General features: G+C 46.8%; 2 protein-coding genes across 2 annotated transcripts; one reads left to right on the top strand and one right to left on the bottom strand.

Annotated features, from left to right (window-relative positions):
- Positions 1-5,245: 5,245 nt before the first annotated feature.
- On the bottom strand, positions 5,246-20,444 carry CCR75_003872 (uncharacterized protein). The gene is made up of 2 exons (XM_067961963.1): positions 8,039-20,444; positions 5,246-7,978 (listed from the first exon to the last, which is right to left on the bottom strand). The coding sequence occupies exons 1-2, from the start codon at positions 20,254-20,256 to the stop codon at positions 7,876-7,878; spliced, it is 12,321 nt and encodes a 4,106-aa protein (XP_067821574.1). The 5' UTR covers positions 20,257-20,444; the 3' UTR covers positions 5,246-7,875.
- Positions 5,257-7,797, top strand: CCR75_003873 (uncharacterized protein; the record flags this gene model as incomplete). Its single annotated transcript, XM_067961964.1, has 1 exon — positions 5,257-7,797. One exon carries the CDS (start codon positions 5,257-5,259, stop codon positions 7,795-7,797), a length of 2,541 nt encoding a protein of 846 aa, XP_067821573.1.
- Positions 20,445-20,900: the final 456 nt, after the last annotated feature.

Below are 20,900 nucleotides of genomic sequence, written 5' to 3'. Positions count from 1 at the left end.
TAATCTGAGATGGTGGTCATTCGACCAACAATTGAGTTAAGCTCATCGTCACTTCAAGACGAGGCTGTCCTGGATGACACAAAAGCTGCACTTAGTGCGTGAAATGGATCATCGATCCTTAAAGATCCTACGGGTCCATTTTAAAACTTGGTTGAGGAATCCCAAAATGTGGTATGTAATAATCCACCATCTGTTTTACCTCCGGATAGAGTTGTTCATCATGAAATTGACTTGGTTCCGGGAACCAAATACTGTGTCACAAGACACAATGGCCTTTACCAAGGGAGCATTGTGATTTCATCGCCGATTTCTTCCGGGCTAAGCTCGAGGCTGGAATGGTACGAGAGAGCAAATCTCCTCATTTGACACCGACTTTTATGTAAAAAAACCAAGTGGTAAATGGCGCATTGTACATGCTTATAATAAGCTTAATGCTGTCACTACACAAGCACAAACCCCCATTCCTAGAAAGGATGTTCTTCAGAACAATATGGTGGGATGTACAATGTACAGTGCACTGGACTAAGTCGATGGTTACTAATAATTGCTCATGCGAGCTAGCGTTATCCCGCTTACAGCCCTCCCAAGCGGTATGTTATGGGAGTGGTTGGTTATGCCACAAAAAGGGCTTTCCAACCACCCGGCAACATTTAATCGTCTAGTGACGCAACTTTTCCGCCCTCATCGAGGTTATGCACAGACTTATTTCGATGACATTTCTGTCCATAGTCGTGCGGCGCAGGGTCGGTCGGATATGGAAACCCATTTGGACTATTTGCGAGCAGTGCTCGAGTGTATGCTCACAAATAAATTGTGTGCCAATGCATCTAAATGCATTTTTGGCGCAGACGAAATACTTTTTTAGCATGCTTCATTGGAAAGCGAGGCCTTAGAGCGGATCCCGCTAAGTAAAAGCCATAGAAGATTGGCCGGTTCCTAAAAAACAAAAAGGATTTGCGTAAGTGGTTGGGTCTCGCAAATTATTTACAAAATATAGCGAAAATTACGCTGATATGGCTAGGTCATTATCTAATCTCCTTAAATAGGATACAGAATGGTGCTGGACTAGCACCGAAAATTATGCGTTTCGAGCAGTTAAGGATAGTCTTATCCGTGCCCCGATTCTGGCACTGCTAAATCCAAATTGGCCTTTCAGTGTCGTCTGTGACGCATCAGATTTTGCCATTGGCAGTGCTCTGTTACAAACAGATGTTGATGGGCATGAACGTGTTATTGCGTTCGAGTCTAGACAGCTTAAAGCTGCGGAAATTAACTACCCATTTCACTACGAAAAATTACTTGCAATAAAGTATGCTCCTGTCAAATCCGAGTTCATCTGGTAGGCTCTAAGCCGCTTGTGAAATATACAGATCACGCGTCGCTACGCACTGCGACTATGTCCCCCCATCTCTCACGCATTTTGGCCTGTTTGCTCTCCTTTTTCGCCGAATACAACTTCGAGGTGAAGTATAAGTCTGGCAAACAGAACGCTTTGGCTGATGCGTTATCACGCAGACCGGATAATGAGTTCTCTCATTTAATGACTATCTTGTCGCCTATTTCTGAATTAATCCGTTCGGCTTACGCCAAGGATGAACAGTGTGTAGCTCTGCTACGAGCTTTAAAGAACTCTGATTCAGGTATCAAATTGCCGGCACGTTTGCGTGCAAGGTTACATCGATTTTCTATCGATACCGACCTGTTGCTTTATTGCACAGACAGCGCGGACCCTCCGCGTGTCGTTGTTCCTCATGATGAGGATTTGATGTACCGAATTCTCTTTGAGGCACACGATACTATCCTTGGTGGTCATCTCGGTAGAGAAAAGACCTACGGCTTTATAAGCAAGAGTTATTGGTGGCCCAAACTTTATAAATGGGTCAGCACATATGTTCGCACATGCGAACTATGCCAACCTGTAAAATCCTCGGCGCATGCTGCTGCGCCACTGGCGAGCCTTCCCGTCCCCAAAGGTTGCTGGGAGTCCATTGGTATCGATTTCGTTTTCGGTCTACCGAAAACTTCAGCCGATAACTCCGGCGTAGTGGTCTTTGCCGACCGATTGAGCAAAATGGCTCACTTAACGGCCGTGCCAGATTCCATTGATGGAGATGGTACAGCTAAGCTGTTTATCGATCGCGCGTGTTTCGACATGGTTTGCCAGTGGCAATTGTCTCTGATCGGGACCCCTGTTTCACGGGTAAATTCTGGAAATCAATTTTCCGAGGGCTTGGCACCAGATTAGATATGTCCACTGCGGACCATCCGCAGACTGATGGTCAAACTGAACGTGTCAATCGCGCCATTGAATACGATTTACGCAGCGTGTGTGCCCAGACACCAAAGCGCTGGAGCTCAATGCTCCCAGTGGTGAAGTTTAAGTTAAATAACGCTGTTCATGCCTCTACAGGCTATACTCTGTTCTATGTAAACGGTCTTACCCACTCGCGCGTTCCATTAACGATACCACTGCGTGGTTCAGGGCTTGGTGGGGGATAATTGGCCGATAGGCTTGCTAATATCAGCCCTGTTACCGTTCGGAAACAAGCAAGCGAGTTTCCCGCGACGCCATTTAGTGTGTTAAGACATGTAAGGGATACGATGGCTGATAGCCAAGACAAACAAAAGAACAAGCAGATGCCAAAGGCAGAAGCCGTATTAATTCCCTTATATTCGGAGACCGAGTTTTACTAAACGCTAATAACCTACCTACCAACTTGGTTTCCGCGGTCTTCAAGACCAAATTGCGCCCGTGCTTTATTGGACCATTTATGGTCGTGGCAGAGAAGGGCCTCGCTTTGTACGTCAAACCTTCCTAGCAAGCTGCGTACACACCCAGTGCTCTACGTTGGCCTGCTTAAGCCATATAGGGACCTTTCCCACGTGGACCTGAAGGCGCTTGCGCCGAGACAGGCGGTCGTGCCGCAGATTACTGCATCCTCACCAGGATGTCCAGCTGGCCCTTTAAACGAGGCTGCTGACGCTCCAGAGTTTAAAGACGGTCCCTAACCGCCTCAAAAGAGCTCTCGACCCGAGCAAGGGCCTCACGAAGAAGTTGCACCTCGTGCCGTAGAGCATCAAATGCTTCCGCCGAAATTTCGGCCCCCTCCCGCGCTGTTTGGTGCGCTGGGGAACCTTCAGTTTCATGTGGAGAAACTTATAAAGCGACGTCGTCGTGAGGGTCAATACCAGTATCTGGTGAAGTGGCTAGGGTGCCCCTCTTCTGAAAGCTCTTGGGAGTTCGATGTACCTCTTCGGCAAGATTGCCCATACGCCGTTGACGTTTTGAGCGCCAAGCTCAGGGTCAACTCGCGTCAAATGACGTTTCCCACCACTAAACGTGGGATTAGGTGGATCTATAGCCTCAGTGCGGCTTCGATCCATGGTTGTACGGTCAACCGAAACACTGAAATATCGGCTAGGCCTTTCTTCGTTTTGTGGTATAAATGCCGAACGTAACTGGCCTTTGGCCTTAAGCTTAGCGAAATCGAAGCAAAGCTTCCGTTCTATACGAACACCACCTCTATCCGCAGACTCTCTGATATTCCAGATATTACGAAGCCGGCGGGCCCGGTGGACCCAGTTCTTAAATGATCCTTCGTTTTCACTCCTTGTTTCGTTTGGAAACAAAACGATTGGAATTTCCCTCATGGAGGTCACCGAAGCCCCACGGGCTTGATCACGTAAACGCATCAGATACTGGCTTCGCATCATAACCTTTGGCGTAAGGTATTGCTCATGAAGAGCGTCGTGGGCAGCGATTTCCTCCGGTGTCCTCGCCGGGTCACCGGAGATCCAGGTGCCCAAGCTGTGACCCGCTATCTCTTTAAGACGCTCGTCCGCACTAAGTGGAGTGAATCTATATTCACTATGAGCTTTAGCTTTCGCTATCTCGGCAGCCCGACGACGAGCTCTTTCCTCTATGAGATTATCCACTCTTGCTCTTTATCGAGCGGATTCGTAATGATATTGGACACAGGGTTCCGTGTCCTGCTCAATGCAGTTAAGACATTAACGGCACCACGTTCTGGGAACGGATTCGGGGCCCGCCGACGTTCATCCGGAGGAGAAGGCGTGAGAGAATGACGCTCTTTCTCCTCCTCCTCTGATGAAGAGTGACTTTCAAAGTCGACCATTCCCTCATCGTCGAGGAAGGTGCTAAGAGTCTGTGACTCACGCTTAATTGTCAGGAGACAAAGGAAAGGAAAACACAACCGAACGGTCAGAAGTTTAGTTTCCAACCTCAAAGAGAAAATGAAGCGAATGTTGTCACTCGGTGTCAACAGTCTGATGGGGGAGGGTGTAATGGTGCGCACATCGGTTGGAGAACCGTTGTTGTGGTACATTTACTTTATGGGCACAATACCCTTTTATCCAATTTTATCATACTTAAATTCCATTCAATATGGGTAACAAATGTGGTCGCCGCCTGATATAAATCTGGCGGCCGAAATCTATTTTAAATTAGCTTGGGTAAGATTTTTAGATTTTATAATTAAATAAAGTGCAGTTTCCGTTTTGATCTCAAAGCGTTAAGTGCCTTTCTAAGGCTTGCGCATTGATCTGTAAGAGAAAGAAGCCTTTTTAAGGTATACCCTCTTGGGCACTAGTTGCCACTTGGTTCTACGAACCCCTGAATCCCTTGAACTAGGATTCCTTAAGCTTTAATAGCTTGTACGACTTCCTGAGTTGTTAAACCCATTAGTTCAATAGAACTAACTGACTCTCTGAGTATGAAATACTTTAAAAGCGAGGTAGCTCCGCTACAGAAGTAGTACAAGTCAGTAGTGCCCCGTTGCTTAATGGGGACTGTGTAACATTTGGGTAACTTTAGCCCGTTACCACCAGACGCTTTAAGATCAAAAGGGGAACTGAACTTTATTTAATTACTTAAAGGGTCCTCACCCCAATTTTTTTTTTACAACTAATGAAGAAGACCTTGAATAATGTCCGCCTAGCTTCGCAAAAGCTTCCTTTCGCAACAGCTGCGTAAGCTCTATATTTGAATTTAAATTGAAGTTGCAGACACCATAAAGTTAAAAATATATGTTTATTGTCTATGATGCTTGATAGTAGATCTTAAAAGGTTTTTAATTGTTTATGTTCTATGGTTGGTTGGAAAAAAAACTATTTTTAAAGGTGATCGTGGCAAAAATTTGGTGTGTCCGAAGCAATTCCCTTCAAAAATGGCGTTTAATGTACAAGTTACAATTTTCAAAACTAATCGACTCCCTCGCTTCCAGTCATTGCTGAATAATGGTCAAAAAGCAGGTTAAGCAGCACGTAAAGCAGCAGCAAAAGGATGTGGACCTTTTGATGACCATCGCTTCTGACGAGGATCCCACGAATACTGAAGAAAGCACAGACTTAGAAGTCTCTGATGATGAGACCAGCGCGCGGCAGCAGGATCTGCAGTTTAACGAGAGTTTTGAGTTTGATGATGGTACAACCTTTAGATCCGCTGGCGGCAGCTCATGGGACTTTACGGCTGCTATATCGCGTATTGAAAAGATGCAGAGTGGCACCCCTACGGCCACAAAGTGCACGTCGATCCAGAGTAAGATCGACAAGAGGCGAATGGAGATGGAGCTCATAAAAAAGGAGAAACAGGATCAGAAAAAGAAAAAAAGCGTCGAGGAAAAGGCATCAAAAGATCTTAATGGAAATAATAGGAGCGAGAGTAACGACGAAATGAAAAAAGTGCGCAAAGGAACCTCTAAGGACGATAAGGAGCAATTTGAAGAAGCAGATAGTGTCGAGGAGGAAGATCGGCTTCAGTCGGCGCTCGTAGGTAGTAAAAATGATTTAAAAGCTCGAGACGAGCTTGTCGATGAGATGGAAAAGAAAAAAGCGGCCGAATTTTTTGAATCTGATCCGTTTGCTGCGCAGGAGTTTGCGAAGACGAAGTTCGAGACATTTGCCGACCTAAAATTGTCGCGCCCAATCATGCGAGCAATCTCGCGCATTGGTTTCGAAAAACCAACTCCTATTCAGCAGCGTGCCATTCCCATTGCTTTAACGGGAAAGGATATTTGTGCCAGCGCTCAGACAGGTAGTGGTAAAACCGCTGCCTTCTTGTTGCCCATTCTGGAACGTCTACAATTTCGCTCGCGACGCGTGCAATCGACGCGAGTGATGATCATCTGTCCTGTTCGTGAGTTGGCAACGCAGTGTCAGTCAATGTTCGAGCAGTTAGCTCGCTTTACGGATATAACGTGCTCGCTAGCTGTCGGCGGGCTGCCGTTAAAGGCTCAGGAAGCGGAGTTACGCAATCGTCCGGACGTTGTGGTGTGCACGCCTGGTCGAATGATTGATCACCTGCGTAATTCTAAAAGTGTTCACATGGACGATCTGGAGATTTTGGTGCTGGATGAAGCGGACCGTTTGCTTGAATTAGGTTTTACTGAAGAAGTCTTGGAACTTGTACGTATGTGCCCCGTGCAGCGCCAGACGATGCTGTTCTCTGCTACTCTTACGTCCAAAGTGGATCAATTGATTAATCTATCGATGAAACGACCCGTTCGAATTAGCACCGATCCATTATTTGACATGGCCAAGCATTTAGTGCAGGAGTTTGTGCGTATTCGTCCGAACCGGGAGGATGACCGGGAGGCAATTTTGTTAGCTTTGTGCACTCGTACGTTCCGCTCTAATACGATTGTGTTCATGGAGACAAAGGCGCACGCGCACCGTATGATGATTATCTTTGGACTTGCTGGCATCAAGGCTGCAGAGCTTCACGGTAATTTGCAACAGATTGAGCGACTTGAAGCACTTCAAAAGTTTCGTGATGGCACGGTGGACATTCTTTTGTGTACAGACATTGCTGCCAGAGGTATCGACGTGCGCGGCGTGCACGCCGTTATAAACTACGAAATGCCCAAGGATATAACAACATATGTGCATCGTGTCGGTCGTACGGCTCGTGCTGGCCGCAATGGTCGTGCCGTCACGCTTACTAGCGAGTCGCGCCGTATGGTGATGAAGCAGGTTTCGCGTCATTGCCAAGGCTTCGTGAAGTCTCGAGCTGTGCCCGACCCCGTCATTACGCAGTGGAAGGCTCGCATTGAGAGCATGCAAGAAGACGTCAAGGAGGTGATGCACGAGGAGACGCTTGAGAAACGCATGCGTGAAGCTGAAAAGGAAGCAATGCGTGCGACGAATTTGCTAAAGCACCGCGATGAGATAAATGCGCGCCCTGCGCGTACTTGGTTCATGTCTGAGAAAGAGAAAAAGAATGTGAGTGAGCGTGCTGAAGATGACCGGCAGATTAGATTGGAGACTGCCAGTCATGAAACAAACTCTATCGATTCTATGTCACGTGCGAAGAAGCTTAAGCTTATAAGTCACAAAAAACGACGATTATTTGATATTCGCGAGCGTGAAGAACGAATGCTTGCTGATGCTGCTCAGGAAAATGACGCTAGTGGCCGTTCGAAGAACCAGAATGGGCCTGTTTTCACGTCAATGCAAGTTGCTGGAGCAGCTAAACGCGCCAAAAAGGTTCAGCAAGAAACTTCACGATCTCGAGAAGACGATTCTATCGCTGACATTCACGAGCGGAAGCGCCTCAAGCGCGGAAAAGCTCTCCCTGCACGTTGCAGCCATGGAACTGACGCGTTCGACACCGACATGACAATTGATGGTATGTCTGCCTCGAATTTGAAAGCGAGACGGGATGCAAAACCTGGTTTGAATTCGTTTGAGTTCAAGGAAAAGATTACCGACTTTAAAAAACATGCGAAAAAGAGTTCTAGCTCTTTCAAGTCAAAAGCCAAATATAAGCGGCGCAAATAGATGGTCAAAAGTCCAACCCTTCAAGCTAGAATATATTTTTTAATAAGTGTAGTGCACATTGGTTTTAATTCGCGTCCTTTAACCAAAGCCGAATCCTTCAGATCCCTCGCGTACAGCAAGCAACAGACACTGCTTCAATTTTTCTTCACTTTCGTACTCGGGTAAGTCAAGTTGATTAAAACTGCCCAACAAATGAACGTGTAAGACAGTATAATAAATTGATAATCAGGATATCACTTACCAGGTGTGTGCGGACGGTAAAGCACTAATATTACCGAAAGCCTTGTGAATATTAAATTTTTGAGTTCCACGCATACCTTCTAGCGCCTTGAACCCCTCCAAAGGCACCTTGGACGTACCGGTCACAAACTGCAGGAAGAGTGCTCGCTCTTCGTGAGTGAATGCATACAGCACGTTCCAAAACCAGCGGATTACCGAGTCAGTAGGCTTGTAATTGGCGTACTCCGTATTAGCCTTGAGGTCATCAATATCAATTTCAGGCATTCCCGAAATTAGAAGCTCTAGCTCATTCTCATTAAAGATGGCTATCAGTTCTGGTGGTACAAGTTGATGAAAACCTTTGAGGAACGCGTCAATCTGTTGTCGAATACCTGTAGCCATGCGATGGTGCGTTACTAATTTTACATATTCCATCTTGTTATCATCGGTAACGGGCACATTTTGACCATTTGGGATTAAATCCACAATCTCGACTTTGCCAAAGTTTGACTGTTCAGCCGAAAAAGTTAAATCCAGTCCAAGATCGACAATCGAGTTGTCGAGGATGGAGTGGAGATTGCGATAGTATTCTGGATCAATAGCTTCCATGTCGTGATACGTAATCGGCAACTGCAAAATGTGTTTATAGAAAGAACGCGTAAAGTGGGCATCCAGAAGCTGACCATCTGCAACAGCCTTGCCAAGCACTTTTCCAACAAATTCAAAGTAACTCAAATGGTCCTTATTCACGTAAGATAGCGGATTTGGCTGAAAAGTAGGCGAGTCAGCGGCAGACGTGAAAAGCACGTAATTTGGGTTAAACATCTCACGCGCCAGAATCATATACCATTCTCGTGTCACCCCACCTGCATCAATGCCTTCTTCTCCCGTAAAAGATATGTGCAACTTCCGTCGTAGCTCAGAACCGCTACGCATCCGTAAAGCGTAGTACGAGTCTTCAAAGATATGATCTCGGCGTACTGGAATACGTACAGAGGAGCTTCCACCTCCGTGATTTCGTAGCGCAGCTTGACGCAGCCGCTTCATGTAGCTGTGAAAGTATGTTCGCTTATTATCAAACGCAAGATACGCTCGGCAGCGCGAAAGTTTAATTAGAGCTGCCAGAGACGTGTCGAGAAGCAACGGTTTCTCCCGAACCAGAAGATTTAAGAGGATACGATTCGACTCTACAAAAGAAGCTAGCCTCTTTGTCTCACTCGCCTCAGAAAAAGACGAAATAGACGACATATTGCGATTTAGCAAATTCTTAGTTGGCGACTTTTGCTCTTTCTCATCCTTGAGTGCGGTTGCACCCGCACCCTCAAAACCACCGAGGCGCAGTGCCGCTACCATGGTCTCTTCACGCTCGCTTAAATCAGGTACACGCAATGACATCGAGGCCGCATCTCGGGCATTTACCACAAAGAAAGCTTCCACTAAAGGAAGGAATCGCGCCAATAGTGCTGCCATGGCGCAAGATGCACCCGCACTAGTGCCTTCAATCACCGTATTCTCTACGTCTTCAATTGCGGGAGTTTGGTGTTCTAAGCCAGCTGCCGAAGAGGTAAAGGAGGCATTTATTGTGCCGTCGGAAGCGCTAACATTATCTGGATCATCAATACCACCCTTTGCTCGGGCTTCAGTCAGCGACAGGCTTAAAGCATTCCACAGCGAGTCTAGTCCAATCGTTTGACAGCACTCAGCGAATTCTACCGTACTCTCACAAACATCTGACAACGAATGTAGCAAACGTAGAAGCTTAAGCTCATCCTGCGCAGACGGCAGTACTGCTGAAGATTCGTACGTTGTACTACCGGCGGACAACTTCCTGTCCTTATATTGATCAATATGAGCTAGTGTACTTGCGTGGGATATGATAGCATGAATTCCCAGCTCACGGTTACCGGTCACGTAATTTAGCAGCTTCAACACCGCAAGAGTACGCTCTTGCATCTGAGCTGTGCACAGGTCCATGCTCAATACAGACACGATGTCACCCATTCTTGTCTCGTTTAGCATAACGGCGGGGACTTTTACACACTCATCGCCAGAAACCATGGCTGACGCGTCTCCTTCCTCCATTTCTCTTTTCCCCTCTTCTTCGTCGCTTTGCTGATGCAGCCGCTCTAAAGGCGAAAAAACGAGTTCAAGTAACTCAAGCAGCGCATCCAAGTTCGTATCGTTGCGAAACACCACAGGCAGGGATAACATGTCAATTAAAACGGCTGCACCACACTCTTCTGACGTATTCAGCTCAACCTTTACAGGTTGATTTTCTTCATTCGGTGTATGACGCATACCATGAGGCTCAAGCAATTCCACTGCAAACCGCAAATTATACTTGGCTAAAGTCACAAGTACATGTAGCATGCGGTTTACCACTTCAGCAGGAACAGCAGACCCTGTAATAACACGATTACCATCAATTCCGCAGCCAAACATCCTACTTGGAGGAAACTGAATCTTTCCGCTTCCATCGTCGTCGTTATCCTTTTCGTCAGCAGGAGTCAAAGGCTGCGATAGCGGCAACGAGATCAATTGAAGCATATTACGTCGAATGCTACGACGCGTAAGGGGGTAGAGACACATGTTTGCAAGAAGTCGTTGGAAGACGCGATTCTGAATGACTGACTCGGTCATGAAGAGCAAACGAAGCAGACCGCGCACGCACCGGTCGTCGAATATTCGCTCGCTTAATGTTTCTTCTTCGTCTTTCGCTACACGCAAAAAGCCTTTGCGAGTCTTTGAGCCGTCACTTTCTTGTCGGTAGTCACGGCGATTGCTACGACGCCCTCCACCTAGCTCGTCATAGTAGAAACGGGACCGCCGACGACTACTACTCTCTCTCTCAGGGCTTAAAGAAGTCAACATACGGCGCAACGAAGGACGATTTAGAAGATTATCCATCTCGGCTTCACCCCCACCACTGGCCCGCCCCTCTGGCCCACGACTGCGGTCGCGATACGTTGCTGTGCGAAAGGCTGCACGCTCACGCAACACCATCGCTTCAGCACGAACTTGGGACGACAATGTATGTAAGAATGCTTCGTCGCAAGTAATTAAAATTTCTTCGCGCAACTCGGGTGCCAGTGAAGCTACAAAGGAGGCATTGTCCATTTCTTGAGCAAGTGACGTGTCTGCAGTTTCTGCACGCGCTGCTGCCTCACGTTCGTGCCGCTCATTTTCTAAAACTTCCGCTCGAATATCTGGAGGTAGCGCCTCCAGCGTCTCGCGATCAAAAGTTGAATTAGCCATATCCAAATCCATTTGAGACATACTCTCTGAGATCGGACCGCTAGCTTCAGCCGTTGCAGCACCACTGAGTGCGCTCGCAGATTCATGAATTTCAGGCGCACTTTGCGCAACGATTTCTGCTTGCATATCCGAAGGCAGTGAGGCGAATACTTCGGCATCCATGCCTTCAGGGCACCGGTAATGTGACTGCTCTTCCCGTTGACTAAAATGCAGCTGTGACTGAGCGGCTTCAGCGGATGACGAATGCGTGTCAGTCAAGGGCACTTCCACGGATGGGGGCATGCCTCCGGCAGGCGAGATGGCTGTCGCCGATGCCCGAAATGCCGATAGGTCTAGTGTGAAGTTTAACATGGCATCAGATGGGGTTGCGGTGGTTACGGCAGAAACAAATGAACTAGGTGCAGAAGAAGCTGTACTTTCGATGTTGCTTCCCTGCTCAGAGGTTATTGCTTGTGGAGAAGCTAAAGAAACTTCATTGCCAATTGACACAAATCCAACATCTGCAAGGTCCACTTCAACATCAGATGCAGGGGGCGACCGTAACAATGAAGTTTCTCCTAAAGAACTGGTAAGCTCCAAGACAGAAGCAGCATCTGCGGTAGCTTCAATACTGTCTGTTCTGTTAGTGCTCGTAGGAATATTCAGCTGCAAATGACTTTCTTCCACGACATTCGCGGCTTCAGTGTTACTTAAAACAACCTGTTCACTTTGAAGTGTTCTAGTCGTACTGCATTCTTCCATAATATCGTCAATATCCTGAAATGATGCTTCTGTTTGGCCTTGTCCAGATGCTGGGGTCACCGTCGGCTCGTCATCGGCACAAATGCGCATAAGTTGTTGCTCAAGTCTACTGGCCACAGATCGAACATCGACATCCTGACCCAATGCGCTAGGACCCCAAATTGCGGGGCTGGATCCGTTGCCACCTATGACTATGCCACTGCGACTGGTATGACTACGAGTCAAATCGACTCCGACGAAGGCGTCACGAAACATGTCCTGTTCACCTCGTCGTAGGTTGTAACGCTGGTTTCGAGATGGCAATGTTGACGAAGGAATATCAAGTGAAAAATCACTCAGAAGATTCGATACAGCAGACAAACGGTTGACACGACTCGGAGTTCGTCCCCGACTTCGTCCACTACTACGTTGCAGCATGTCACGCCCTAAAGCCAGTCGGGATCGGCTGCCGACCACCGTTGGTTGTATCTGGACTTGGTCTGTAAGATCTTGTAGCTCACGCAAAAGAGAAGAATGTCGTGATACCGGAAGGCGGCTTGCATTACGCAGTTGTCCATTTGATTCTAAAAGAAACGCGTCGGCACGTCCATTCACGCGTAGCATCGGATGCATTGTGGTGTTAACTGCATAGGGGTCTGGACGCACCAATTGACGTTCGCGATGTGATCGATCGTTCCTTCCGCTGGTATCAAATGATTCGAAGAGGAAATCGTCGTCAAGCATTTCTGGCAATTCTTCGATATACTGAAGAAGTGAATTTGCCATTCTGCCAGCAGTCAATGGAGTTTGCACCTCAGAAACGGATAATCCTTCACGACCCATGCTATTTTCTATCGTAGCAAAGTCAGATAGGCTTTCTCCTTCCCTTTCTTCACTTTCTTGAAAGTCGCCAAACGTCAGCAGTAGTGTGTGTTGGTTTGAAAAATTACGTGATTCTATATCCCCGCTAGTGTTGAGCGAGCCAAGAGCGTCACGCATGGATTCGACGAGTCTATCTTCATTGTTTCTTGTAAACCGAGCTTCATCACCTGGTCTAGGATTTCGAGCTGCTGCAAGACTTAAGCGACGTTGTTGCTCTTCAGCAAAATATGCCTCATCGTCAAGTATAAATGGGTAAGAAAATTCTTCTTCGTCAACTTCATCCAGTGCATCTAAAATCGAGAGCTCTGATTCAATCGATCCCCAAAGACGATTCGAAGTGGCTCGGCGACCATGAAGACTTGCACGACGAGAGAGATGAAGATGATTATGTGCTTCAAACTCGCCTTCGTCGCCACCATCATCGTCCTCATCTTCTTCATCATCATCATCATTGTCATCATCCCCTTCATCTTCACCTTCTCCTTCATCTGTAGATTGACCCGATACACTGCTGCGGTCACTACCATCATCTTCGCTGTGTTCCTCATCATCGTCCTGCATGTCATGGTCGCTATCTGCCGACAAAGGGGATCGCATTGAGACGTCATCATCTTCATCATCTCGCAATGGATAAAAATTAGATTCCGCGCTGTTGTCTGCTTCTGATGTTTCGATATTCACTGCCATAGAATTACCTGCAGTTGACGTGCTCGGTTCTCGCAAAATTGTAGGTGCCCCTGTCACGGTTAAAAGCCCTTCACCCGCATTGCTTGCCGAATGAACTTCCACGACACCCGCGTTACCCGAGATCGCTGAATCATTTCGCTTCTTTAACATACGCTTCATTCGGTGCGTCACAAATGACCGTGTCAGCGTGGAAAGTGGACGCAGCAACATCGTGCAGGTAGCGTGCGCCAAAGGATGCGTCAAGTCAATTTTACGGAGCGCCTCGGCGAGTAGTGTTACAAATAAATTTTTGCCTTTAATTCCCCTTTCAAGAACGACTTTGTCCCATGCAAATCCCTTTGAAGACCCCTTTGGCCATAAAACACTCATTATCAAGCCTGACCATGCATGCAACGAGCTCAATGCAATTTCGTCGCGCACACTTAAATCAACATTCTGTATCGAAGAATCGGCTACACAACTCTGCGGCCAATCTTGAAGCAGATGAACAAGCTCAGAAATGATACATTTTGAGCCTTCACCAGAATGACCACCGACGCTTACAAGCAGTCTGTGCGCATTATGCACCCGCATTCGTGTACAATTATCAATATAAGACTTAATATCTGCAACTAACAGATCCGTATCGCTGCTATCAAATCTGCCAATTCCATAATATCCTTCTTCTTTCAATTTCTTACGGGTCTTGGCAAACTGGCAAAGTCCAGAAGAAGGTAGAAATTCGCGCAGCACCAAATATATAAAGCTATCGCGGGAATCTGTCTCATCTTTCGCCTTTGCCAGCACTGTCGCGCACGCAGGGAAGTGCGTTATCAAATGAACGAGTAGTTGCATATATACTCCCACGCACATCCTTGCCGATGCACTGCCTACCGTATCTTGGACGTCAAACTGCTTCTTGGTATGCTTTTCCACGGCCCACAATCGACGAATGCGTCCGACGATCTTATTTACAATTACGTGAGCTTGCTGTTTGTGATCCTTTGGCAGTTTATGCAAAGCTTTCGTTCCACGAGCCGCACTTTCTCGATTCAGAAAGGGCTGCTCTTCCAACTGCTCTGGTATTGTATCAGTGCGGTCAGCTGGTCTAGGAACAATATATGCCCGGCTTGACTCGGTTTTCTTTACCCGCACCGCGTTTCGTAATGCTCTGAGGAATACAGTCTCATTACGTGCTGCAAAGGGAGCAACTTCGGTCAACAACGCTCGCGGCGTTATACGCATCTGATTGGGCGACCCAAACCGGGTCGACAATTTTGCAACCGCCCGCCGAATTTTGTCTTCCATCGAATGCTCCAAGACTTCAGGAGATTCTAATGCCTGCGAGAGTAACGCGCAAGTAAGCTCTTGGTATCCGACAAAGAACCAATCGTCAGGAATGTCGAGTATAGCATCGAGTCCGCCGTGTGCCGAGAAGTAAGATGCCAGATCATACTTCAGCGTTAATCGCGACAGAAGTTGCCAAACCGCGTGAGCGGTTGCATTGCTTTCATTTGCTGAGCTCGCAAAAGATCTTTGTCGTAGCATGTTAAGGCAAATATTTACTAGATGGCGTTCGAAAACAGTGCCCTCGTCATGATTTTTTTCAAAGTTGCTGGTGCTGTTGATCTCCTTGTTCCCATCACTGGCCTTGTTACACAAGTAAGATGGTGATCGCATGATAGAGTTTTGCATGGCAGCTTTTCCTGCGACAACCGCGTCGAGAACTAGCACCACGGGAGTGAAGGAAGGCATCAGGTTGCCATTTTCCATGCTTGAGATGAAATCTACGAGCTTGTCGATACACAAGGGTGACTGACGTTGCATCACATCCCACGAATTAGGATGAAGCCGAAGCACAAGTGCAAGAAGATGGGTCAATACCGCCAAATAATTATCCCCGCCTTCTTCTTTAGCTCCGTCAAAATAATGAAGAATTGTGCGATTAAGATGACGCATTACCAATTCGCAGTCACTTTCCGATTGTGAGCACAGAAAGTTAAAGTATTCTGCAATCGTTTTCACCAAGTTCTGGTTAAATAACACGGTTTCCGAACCAACCGACTCCACATTACGATTCAGACATAAATTAACTTCTCGACGAGATTGCACTCGTAGAATTTGAAAGCACACGGCTTCAAAGCTGTTCCTTAATAAAGCATAAAGAGCTTGTAATTGATCATCCATCTTATTCTTCTCCGCTGCTTTCATTTCATGACAAAGAGCATCAGCATTGTCCACTTTCGACGTCTTATCGGGTTGTAGTGTAACGTCTTCCCCTCTGCTCTCGTCCACGGGGTGACTCAAAATCCACTCCATAGCTAGGACCACATTGTTAGCTTGAATTTCTTGCAATGCACGCTCAACTCGTGACCTCAAAAAACCCATTGAAATTAAATTGTCGATAATCTCAGGATCCGAGATTAAAGGCTGGCGGCAGATGTTTCCGCCTGTACCTAACAATTCGCCATTATTATTGCCATCCATTAATGAACGTTGAAGAGACAACGATTCGTCGTGAAAGTCGGTACTGAAATTTCGTTCGCGGCTACCACGCCTTAATTCGTCTTTATGCTCATTACGTGCGACACCTTCCGACTCAACAACTTCAGTGACACTATTTACGCGGTTCTTCAAAATCGTCACTGCAATAGGCATTATTTCGAATAAGCACAGATCGGCCGACAAAGAAGCAAATGTTGGGCTTTTCCAAATGGATAGAAGTGCACGCACGCACATCGCATGCAGCTGCAGCTTAAGCTTTTCAGGTTCAAACGGCTCAGTGCCCGACTCAATTGCTTCATCACCTCTAAGCAAAGCTGCCGTCAACGGCGATGTAGAAAGCAATTCCAGATTAGACAGTTTCCGCAATGCACTGGCTGCAATGTGAAAAGATGTCAATGCCATTTGCGAAGCCTTAATTTCAGTGCTCACAGAAGATAAAGAAATTTCTTCTGCAAGACATGCACATAGAAGCTGCTGAATTATATTCATAACCACTTCCATAAGATTCGAGACTGAAATTTGCGCCACAGCGCCATTGGCAATCGTTTTAGCAGTCATCACAGCATCTGAGACGTCATCGTCGACTATAGCAATGTCATTACCGAAAATTGGATGGGCTCTGGTACAAACTTGCACATCACAAATTTCACTGATCGGCTTCATGAGCTCAAGGAGCAACAAAGTGTTGGCTTGTTTCTTCTTTCCCTCAAAAAGTACAGAAGATATAGTTTCCAAAACAAATGTTAGATAATACTGCCGGACGAATGTGTCGATTTGTGTTGCACGAGTTGCCGAAGTAATATAATATAGATGACCCTTTATAATTTGCGCCGCCGCCCGTGCAAGCGCTTTAGCATGAGGTGCAAGCGGCACGATGACATCGTCCCCACGGCGATGCTGCAACGGGGCAGATAGTAGAACCTTGCTGTGAGCTGAGAGAAGCCCGCGCATGGTTAGCGAAAAGCGCAGAAGAAGCAGAGATCCCATTTTCCACAAACCTCCTCGGTGATTGCTATTTCTCATTGCTCCCGGCTTTGATTCATCCATTGCACTAGAGCTTACATTAACATCTACCTTGCCACCTAATTCCGCTTTCGAGCTCTCAATGTTTTGCTTCTTTTGGTGCAGAGCTGCCAAACTCGCTCGCTCGAACTGCACTGAGCGATCTACGCAGAATAGACGTGTCAATATTTGCTGTGTTGGCGACGCTGTGAAGTCAGCAAACCATCGCCAGCTCTGCATGTGCGTGTGGGCAACTTCCAAAGTCGATATGAGCACAGAAGTAAGCCACTCGAGAACTGCTAATACACGAAGATATTTCCCCACAGTTATTACTTTTTCCGCTATAGGATTTGAAGAACAGCTTCTATTGTGATTACAAAGCAAATCCGCTAAATTGAAATCCGGCAAAGAACTCAGCACTTTTTCAGCCCCTTCGCCACTTTCGCTAAGAATCCATGGCATACCAATTTTTGAGCGAGAGCGCTGCAAATTGTCGAGTTGTACGCCGAGTTCTTTCGTGATGGCCTCTAAAAGATTTGTGGGCTGTTGAATTGCGTACGACCGGAGTGCAAGAGTAATCGATTGCACTGCGGGTTTATGAGCTAGCGATTTTGTATGCAAACCACTTGTTGTCGTCTTGATCGGCAGCGCACTTTTTAGAAACGAGGAAGTGCTTGGCAACATTATTTGATAAAGCGCTAAAAGCAACTGAATGCCACCAAGATCAGCGAAATAAGCTGCGTATTCTGGTTTTGTTAGCAGAGGCTCTAATAGGTCTGCAACGTGCGTCGTCATGCGTACAAGGATACCATCGACTTTGTCCCCAACAGATTGGGAAAGCGTTGGGATTGTCGACGAATAACTTTCCTCACCAAAACGAATTATTTTCTTCAAAGCATGAATAACAGCTTGAATAGCAGCGTTTTGAAAGCTCGGAACATGCCGCATTAATTCAAAAATACCAGTGCCCACAACAGCCGCTGTATCACTGTGAAAGCAATAGTCTTTGCAATCGTCTTCAGTGAATTGCGGAAGTGCAAATATGTCTAACAGATGCATAAGCGGTTCAAACTTGAACACTTTTTCCGCATGTGCAGTAGTTAGGCACAACGAATTCAAAACTGTTGGTACCGCGGTCAGTAATTCACTAGATGGTGGTAATAACATCCGAGCCGGATACAACTCGGCAATATCCCAACGTGTCAAAGTCTTCAAGAACGCTTCTGCCAATCCAGAAGCATGAACATGATTAATACTGCTTGGATCGTTATTGATTATATCAGAAACTACAATTGCCGCCTGAGCAAAAATGACTGGTCCAAAAATATCCACACTGCTCAAAAGGAGATATAAAACCTTATTGAGAGCGCTGCCATCGCGAATAGCACGGCTCGTTGCTCCAGCGCTCATAACACTTTGAGAATGAAATGAAACCGACAGCGATGCCAAGATGGCAAGCAAAAGCACTATTTTGGTATCTGAAATTGCTGATTGCGACTTAATTGCACTTTCTTTAATACCAGCAATCGTAACACATTCAAACTTGAGACGATCCACGAGAATACCCACTCCATTTAAATCACGGTACAGCGCAGCTGCCGCGGAATGGCTGCTCACAGTAATTTCTAAAGCTTGTACACATTGAGTAGTTACGGCCATGTGAAACGAATCCAGCGCTGGTATTGTTATAGCATGCAACAGAGCAGGCACAATACCATTTTCCGTTAAAACAGCAGCACCAGACTGAATTGCCACCAACGCCGTCAGAAGCTCTAGAACAGCCTCTATCCAGCATAACTTCGTCTCGAGAGTGCTACCATAACTATCACTACGAAATGGGGGAGCAAATATCACCTGGGCTTCTTGAGGAGACAACGAATCCGTCGTTGCCTGAACAAAAGCAACTGCCAAGCTCATGTCCATATCGGTTGATTCTGTAGCGATGGGAGGAGGCGGCAAAGGTCCTAAGCTAGGCGCTGAGACGCTAAGCGACGTGACATCACCCAATTCAGCCGTGCAATAGCGCACAAGCGACGGAAATGCACCGTGTGGGGTCCCTTTCACAACGCCCAAAGCCTGCAATACATTGGACTGACGACCGAGCATACCGATGCCACCTGCTCGTCCAGCTCGGTCATTGACTAATGCAGTAAGCACATGTAATGCCACGACTCGCACGCGCACGGGCACCTGCTGAATATTTTCAACGCGAACGAGTTCCACAATTCCCCGGGTTAGCTCTTGATGCTGTTCCACGTAATTTGTCACATCCCATGCATCGCTATATAGTGAAAATAGCGCAAGCAGTGCGTTTAATCGTTCAATCACCATATTCTCCCGCGATAATGCGCTGCGAGATGCGTAGATACCTCTCACTTGAGTATATAGCTGGAAATGCAGTCTCAGCGGGATCTTGTATAGGTCAATAAGGCGTTCACACGTCGTTGCCGCTACACAAGCCACTTCCGTTGTCGAACTCATTGCTGTTGCTGCCTCTTCGTACGGTGGAATAACCACGCTAACAACGCGGGACTTTAAGTCATTCGTTTCATGATCCGAGCTGTAGAATTGAAAATCTATGTCTTTGGGAGCGTCAGCACCCGCTGCATGCAAGTAATCGACTACCTCTAAGCTATTCTTCGGCGCTCCTCGACCTTGAGCTATCGTCAGCAATCGCCGCCTTAGCAAAGTATTCTTTCCAGCAGCAGGGTCCACAAAACTTGTGGGGTCTGTGGTGTGTCGATGAATCTGGGGAGGAGTGGCCAGCATTGCCGCAACTTTTGTCGCCTCGCAGATAATTCGCTCATTTCTAGCAGCAAGCAGAGCCATGACAGGCTCTGCAGATGGATAAACAGCTTTATTGGATGAATTCTCCAGCAAAAACCCAGAGAATTTTAGAACTTCGCAAACAAGCTCGATAAGCTCTTGCTCCGTTTGCATCGCAATTGGCTGGTCCGTAGTTTTTACCTCGGTTTTGACAAAAAGTAGATGTGGACACATCTGCAAAGCTCCCAAAAGCAAATTGTGCAACTTCACCAGTACTGGGCGCCAGTTGGCTAAGTCTGCCTGTGCCTCCAGTGACCACCCTTTAATGCAAGCTAGAAGTGGCACAAATCGCGACTCAGAGGCTTGCAACAAAACGTCCATCAATTTCCGTTCTTGGTCAGTGGGCGGCGCGCGCGGCTTCACGCCAGCGTTGGCTGCTTGCATCTTATAATTCTTCTTTCTCAGTCTTTAAGCCTGACCAAGCGTGTTTGATATATCAAATACGTACAAAAGAAAATGTCTGATGCGCCAACTGTCGTGCACTGAATGCGTGCGGTCGGATGCGGGCCAACAATTCTCGCTTCGTTATTTCTTCTGAGTGCGAGGGAGAAAATCTTTCAAAAATGTGGCAGTCTATTGGTCAATTTGTTTTATAGAAATTAAGGCGGCCTGTGCTACCGTCATTTCGCACAACGATAAAACGTGAATTGTTATGAAAGCGAGCTTCAACATTAATGAATCTATCTACGGACTTTTACTGCAAGAATCGCAAGTACGCCTCGTTATTAGTCTCTTCCACGCTTTTAAAGCCAAGCTGACTTAAAAACGATTCAAAAGCCGCGTTATCCTGCTCAGGCACCTGGAAACCGACTAACACGCGGCCAATGTCTGCGCCGTGGTTGCGATAATGAAACAGACTCACGTTCCATTGACGCGCAGATTGGCTTTAGTATAACAAACGACGAATTATTAGCTTAAGCTGCAAAAAAATGAGCGTCTATAGCTGCCAATGCATACCCAAGAGCCTCAAGAAAGTCCTTGAGGGCACCAGGCCGCTCTGGAAACTCAAGGCGAAACAGCCGCTCATT

This window comes from Bremia lactucae, linkage group LG2 (assembly GCF_004359215.1).
Source record: "Bremia lactucae strain SF5 linkage group LG2, whole genome shotgun sequence".
Classification (NCBI taxonomy): Eukaryota; Oomycota; class Peronosporomycetes; order Peronosporales; family Peronosporaceae; genus Bremia; species Bremia lactucae.
This window is presented reverse-complemented; position numbering and strand designations above follow the sequence as displayed.

Coding starts and splice junctions, on each gene's coding strand:
- CCR75_003872 (XM_067961963.1), bottom strand. CDS start 20,256: ATGCAAGCAGCCAACGCTGGCGTGAAGCCGCGCGCGCCGCCCACTGAC. Junction 7,979..8,038: donor TTACCGTCCGCACACACCTG/GTAAGTGATATC, acceptor TTTGTTGGGCAG/TTTTAATCAACTTGACTTAC.